Source organism: Dioscorea cayenensis, chromosome 5, assembly GCF_009730915.1.
Source record: "Dioscorea cayenensis subsp. rotundata cultivar TDr96_F1 chromosome 5, TDr96_F1_v2_PseudoChromosome.rev07_lg8_w22 25.fasta, whole genome shotgun sequence".
NCBI classification, from domain to species: Eukaryota; Viridiplantae; Streptophyta; class Magnoliopsida; order Dioscoreales; family Dioscoreaceae; genus Dioscorea; species Dioscorea cayenensis.
Genome location: NC_052475.1, coordinates 4,603,810 through 4,610,591, shown reverse-complemented (window position 1 = coordinate 4,610,591; position 6,782 = coordinate 4,603,810). Strand labels below are relative to the sequence as shown.

Genomic DNA, 6,782 nt, shown 5'->3' with positions numbered 1-6,782 from the left:
AGATAATTTATCACCCCCCTGCAGTGTCAACCAGAAGCATGGCGGACGTTGAGACTGGATAGAAAGTCGAGGAAGAGTGTAGAGGGCAGTCCCTTAGTGAAGATATCCGCATATTGTGATGACGAGGGAACATGTAGCACGCGGACGTCGCCGAAGGCAACACGATAGCGAACAAAATAAAGATCAATCTCCACATGTTTGGTCCGCTGATGTTGAACCAGATTTGTGGAGAGATAGACGGCAGAGATATTGTCGCAGCAGACAATGGTAGCATTCTGCGGCGGTCGACGGAGCTCGGTGAGAAGTTAACGAAGCCAACAACATTTGGCGATAGCATTTGCAACGCCACGATACTCCGCTTCGTCGCTTGAGCGGGATACCATAGGTTATCATTTTGAAGACCAAGAAACCAGGTTGTTTCCGAGGAAGATGACATAGCCGGAGGTTGACTTGCTGGTGTCCGGGCACCCGGTCCAGTCGGCATCGGAGTAGGCCACTAGATCGGTACAGGTGGAAGCAGTGAGCTGAAGACCAAGAGCAGTGATGCCCTTGAGGTAGCGCAAGATGTGCTTGACAAGGTTGAGATGCGGCTCCCTAGGATCATGCATATGCAAGCAAATCTGCTGGACAACATGTGTGATGTTGGGATTAGTGAACGTCAGGTACTGGAGAGCACCGACGAGGCTCCTATAGAGGATGGCATTGGCCACTTGGGTGCCGCAAGGGCAGGGAGCTTGACTAGGGTATCCATCGCCATGGTGCACGGATTGCACGAGTCCATGCCCACCCGGGCTATTATCTCATGCGCATATTTCTCTTGCTAGAGGAAAAAACCATCAGTCGAGCATTTGATGGAGATGCCGAGAAAGTAGTGAAGGGGACCAAGATCTGTCAGAGAGAATTCCCGGCGGATGAGCTCGATGATAGAGTTCAGCAGGGCCGAAGAGCTTGCTGAGAGAAGGATGTTGTCGACTGACACACCCCTTGCTTGTGTATATGGTTGTAAATGAGCCAAGCTACTCGTGAGCTACTCGAGATTGGCTCGGTCAGTACTCGAATTCGATTTGATTTTTCACGAGCCGAGCCGAGCTCGAGCTGCTAGTTTATGTTGTCAAGCCGAGCTCGAGCCCAAATATACTCAGCTCGTGAGGCTTGCGAGCCTAAACGAGTTTATATAATATATATATTATAATATATTATATTATATATATATATATATATTATAATATATATTATGATTATTATCTTAACCTAATTATCTAAACTATTCAACTAATTAGATTCAAAATTAACCAATAATTATTCAATAATCAATTAGATTCAGTAATCAAATCTAACTAAGAGTAAAGAGACTACCATCACTACCCTAACTCTCACAGTCACAGGTCACGACTCACAAGCTCACAGCCGTCGTCTTCTCCCGCCGTCCCAAGCCACGAATCCCATATTCCCACCCAATCGGCCAGTCCTCGTCGGCCGTCGCGGTGTCGCTCGAGCTCAGATCTCTTCTCCGGTTTTCGTCGACCTTGTCTTTGCCGCCTTTGACCTCGTCCCCCTCGCCGTAAGTACATAGCATCTTCTCCATCTCACCATCCGTGATCCGTCTCAATCTCTTCCCGCAGTCTCCTCTCTTTGATTTAGTTCCCTAGTTCTTCCACAAATCCCTCAAGCTATGCTCTCATCTTCCACTGTCACCTGAAAGCAAATCAAAGTGATCCACTTCGGTAAGTCTCTCTCTCTCTCTCTCTCTCTCTCTTTGTTTTCTTTGAATCGAATTTTTTTCCCATCATGTGCTTTCCCTTTTCGAGATGTCTTGGATGTTATCCATGTCGATTCCTTGGTTTTATTAATATAATTCATTGAACTATTAAGTCATGTTGATCTCTTTTTCCAAAATCGTATTTTTATTGATTGTAATGTGTTGCATTTGAACTTTAGATTGCTGATCTTCATTGCTTTTTTTTTTATCTTTGTTTTGTGATGATTTGGATGTGAATTTTTGTTTAGTATGAAAAAGTTTAGTTTGTTGGTTATATATTTTTATTATGTTTTGTTAAATTTTGTAATTCATTGCCTTGTTGATTTTGATGAACAAAGCAGGAAATTGAAAAAGGAAACTACTGTTTATTTTGACCATCAAAAGAGCCTTTGTGAAAGAATTATTTATGGTATATGCTTTTTCTTGCAATTTACCTTCAATGAACACATTATAACAACCTAATTTTGTTAGTTTTTTTTATGTAGATGTCATCTTGTCAAAATAATTCAATGACTAGTCCACCATTAGAAGATGAATGTTCTCCAAATGCTACCACCAATACCAACATTAATACAACAACAACAACAACAACAACAACAACAACAACAACAACAACAACAACAACAACAACAACAACAACAACAACAACGACGACAACAACAACAACAACAACAACAACAACAACAACAACAACAACAACAACAGCAGCAACAAATACAAGAGAAGATGAGACATTTGAAAAGAAAAAAAGGCAAAAGACATCATCTGTTTGGTCTAAATTTGTTGAAGTTATTCTTCCGAATGGGGATAAGAAAGGACAGTGTGTCCATTGCAAGACTAGGCTCTCCATACTTGCAAGTGGTGCCATAACACACTTTGCAAGGCATTTGAAGACGTGTTCGTTGAGAAAATCTGTTTTAAGTCAACAAACAAAGATTAGTTTTGAACAAAAAGAGAAGGAATACGGTAGCATAACAATAACACCAGCATTTTTGGATGACAAATTGGGCATGGTAAAGATGAGAGAGGCAGTTGCTCATTGGATCCTAATGCATGAGCATCCATTTTCCATTGCTGAGGAGGAAGGTTTTAATATGATGCAATAAAGGGGCCATGCCTCAATGGGAAAAGATTTCTCATGTCACAGCAAAGATTGTATGCTTATGTATGAGAATGAAAAGAAAGGGTTGTTTGCATTGTTGAAGAATGTCAACAAAATCAGCTTGACAACCGATATGTGGATGTCATCACCTCAAAAGATGGAGTACATGGTTGTGACACTTTGTTGATGTTGATTAGAAACTATGGAAACGTATTCTTAATTTTGTGCATCCTACTCCGCCTCTTCGTGGTATTGACATTGTTGATGCTATTTATAAATGTTGCAAAGAATGGGGATTTGAAGGTAAGGTATTCACAATCTCGGTGGATAATGCTTCAAAGAATGATGTTGCTATTAGAAATTTGAAAGACACTTTTGCAAGACATAAGAAGTTGCTTTGTGGTGGACGAATGTTTCATGTTCGATGCACGGCTCACATTTTGAACATAATGGTTCAATTTGGTCTTTCAAAGATTGAAAGTGTCATTGAAAATATCCGTGATAGTGTGGTTCATATTAAGCAATCTGAAGGGAGGCTAATTATGTTTTCTGAGATTGTACAACAGTTGCAATTACCTTATAGGAAGTTGGTGCTTGGTTACAAAACAAGGTGGAATTCAACTTATGAGATGCTATCAGTTGCATTGAAGTTTAAAGATGTTTTCCCAAGATACAAAGATCATGATATCACCTATGATTGTTGTCCAAGCAATGAAGATTGGGAAAAGGCAGAAAAAGTGTGTGAAATTCTTGAAGTGTTCAATTCCACTACCAATATTATTTCTGGAAGTGAGTATCCTGCTTTAAACTTTTTTCTAAATGAAGTTTTTCGTGTGAAAGAAGTGTTAGATAGAAAATATCAAGAGAGTAGAGATGGAGATAACTTCATTTTTGACATGGTTACAAGTATGAAAATCAAGTTTGAAAAATGTTGGGGTGAATGCAATTTGTTGATGGCAATTGGTGCTATTTTGGATCCTAGGTGCAAAATGAGAGCTATTGAGTTTTCATTTCCTAGAACGTATCATTCTTTGGAAGCACAAACTCATATTCTTGATGTGAAAAATTGTTTGTATGAGCTTTACAATAAATATCTTGTTGAGTATCAATCCATTGGTTCTGAGAATAGTGCTGAAACTACATCAATTGGTTGTACTGGTACAAGTAGTGCAAGTGGTTCTTCTTCAAGATGGTCTCAATTTCAAGCATTTGTGAAGACAGTTGAAACTATTACTCCTCAAAAATCTGATTTGGATATTTATCTTGAAGAAGGGTGCTTTATTTGTGATGGAGATTCTCGCAAGTTTGACGCTTTAGAGTGGTGGAAGGCAAATACCTTAAATTATCGTGTTTTGTCTAAGATGGCTAGAGATGTTCTTACTATACCTATAACTACTGTAGCTTCTGAAAGCACTTTTAGTGTCGGTGGACGAGTTATTGATTCATATCGTACTTCATTGTTTGCTGATACTGTATAAGGTTTAATTTGTGGAGGTGATTGGTTGCGTTGCCTTCACTGTGTGAAGGAAAAGAGTAAGGTATGTTTATTATTGTTTTGTTTTTACTTGATTTATATATATAATGCATACATACATACATAGTAAGTAACACATATCAAGTTTCTTTTAATAATGCTTACTTTCTTATTGTAGAAAGAGAAGAAAGCAGAGGAAATTACTCTTCCTATCAATCATTGATCTTTTTTGGAAAATGCTTGGAGTGGTGGTTCAATCATTGATTTGTAAAACTTTTTTGTTGTGTTTTCAATTATGATAAAACTTGTGTTTGATTTGGATTATTTAATTATGGATATGTTATTTGTGTTATTTGTATTTGGATCTTGGAAATTTTATTTGGATATGTTGTATTACTCTTCCTATGATCCTATCAAACATTGTTCTTAAAGTAGAGGATATGGAATGTGAACATCATGAAGTGCAATGGCAACCTCTGAGATTTTCCAAGTTTTTTCAGGTAAATTTTGGTCCTTTTTTATCCTCTTGTTTGATTTTTCATTTTGGATCATTCGCTTGGTATTTGATAGATCTTTTGATTAATTAGAGATGGCTTTAGTTTTTCTATGAATTTATCAATGAATGTGATAAATCTATTTTGGGTTTTTGTTTGTTTTGGTTTTCCTGGTTATATGTCAGTTTTCTTTGCATGGTAGTCGGTAGATACATGAATAAGATGGTGTGTAACCTGTACTATCTAGTTATCTTAGTTTAGAGTTGGCATGCTCGCTTTGGTAGTTTGGCCTCTTTGCTTGACTTTTGTTTTTGGGCCAACACAAATATTACATATTATGTGTAATCTATATTGAATGAGATGAACAAAATATCCAATTATGTATTCAATTGAAATGGTTATTCTCTTCTTTCTGTGTTGTATGGAATTTTATTTTGGTTCTAGTTTACTGTGGCCTTAATTCTTTTTTGCAGGTTCATCCAGGGAGCTTGTCTAATTTTAGTGGATCAATAAAGTAAGGACAATTACTCTAGTGGTTGTAGCTGATTCGTTTGTTTTCAATTATATGAGACTGTTTTTGTATGGGAGCTTTGACGTTTATTTTGCAGCATAATGAGTAGACCAAACACTCGCAGCAAGAGCAAAAGGCATAGAACTGAGAACACTGATTATCCCTCTTCTGAAAGTTCTGAGGTCTGCTATTTTCAGTTTTACTAGCTCAAGTGTTGATCTTCATCACCTCAACCTCAAACTTTTCTTGTCTATTTGCAGGAAAATTCACTTGACTGGTGAGTTATCGGAAAGTGATAAATCTCAATTGTATTCTCTTTGGAAGCCAACTTGTCATGGTTGTCGTGTGAATTCAAAAGACTCTCCTAATTGCTTTTGTGGGCTTATTCCACCACCAAATGGAACCAGGAAGACTGGTTTATGGCAAAGGATGTCAAACCTTATTATTTCTCTTGGTCCAGATCCTTCTAAGGATCTTTGTTCTTCAAATGACACACCTGTCAGATTAACTAATCTGGGAGCAACCTACTATGCCAACAACATACTTCAGTGTCTTTATATGAACACATTATTCAGGGCAGACATTTTTTCTGTTGAACTAGAAATTTTGAAGTCCTGTTTTAGACCAGCTTGCATGGCTTTTTGTGCAGCTGCACTCGAGCAAAATGGTTTTATTGATTCTGCTCCATTCATCAAGACATTAGAGCTGGACAATGGTGTTCAACAGGATAGCCATGATTCCTCACATTATTTCTTTCCTTGCTCGAACATTCTCTTAATCAATCTTAAGGCTCTACTGCTAAAACAATTGTGCAAGATTTATTTCGTGGAAGTGTATCAAATTTTACCAAGTAGGGATAATTTATGTGGATTGTGGATTGGGGCAGTACAATAATTTGTTTTGGCTTTGTATTCAAGTTGAAGGTTAATCCAGGCTGAAGGTTAATCGAGGATCAACAGAGTCTTAAGCACCTCCTTCTTCAACAGAACCAAATGCTTCAGTTTTTTATTCATTTCCCTCTCTATTAAAAGGTAAGAACTATTGAATATGCAGAATTGGAAGGGAGTTCAAAATTAACCTTACCTAGGGATTGAATTGATAAAAGATCATTAACATATTTATTATCATGAAATTGTTATTATTAGTCCAAATCATGGAGCATTTTCACATCTGTTAATTCATAAACAGTGCTGACTTGCAAGAAAATGAGCAAAGATAGTATTAATATCACAGGCCTTTGGTCTATTTGAGTACTTGTAGAAAATATGTGCTTGAATATGTACTCAAATAAAGCTGACTTTCATTTGCAATTGTAATAAATCTAGTATCCAGTTTCTTGTCTATTATGCATGTGTTTGTTTTGCAAAAGCTTTTACCTTGTCGAGCTTAAACGAGCCGAGCTCGAGCTAATTGAGCTTTACAATGAGCCGAGCTCGAGCACA

General features: G+C 37.6%; 1 protein-coding gene and 1 pseudogene across 1 annotated transcript; both read left to right on the top strand.

Annotated features, from left to right (window-relative positions):
• Nucleotides 1-584: 584 nt before the first annotated feature.
• Nucleotides 585-4,339, top strand: LOC120259894 (zinc finger BED domain-containing protein RICESLEEPER 2-like). Its single transcript, XM_039267351.1, has 2 exons — nucleotides 585-743; nucleotides 3,059-4,339. Exons 1-2 carry the CDS (start codon nucleotides 585-587, stop codon nucleotides 4,337-4,339), a joined length of 1,440 nt encoding a protein of 479 aa, XP_039123285.1.
• A 1,102-nt stretch (nucleotides 4,340-5,441) lies between these two features.
• Nucleotides 5,442-6,194, top strand: LOC120259893 (annotated as a pseudogene).
• The last annotated feature ends 588 nt before the right edge of the window (nucleotides 6,195-6,782 follow it).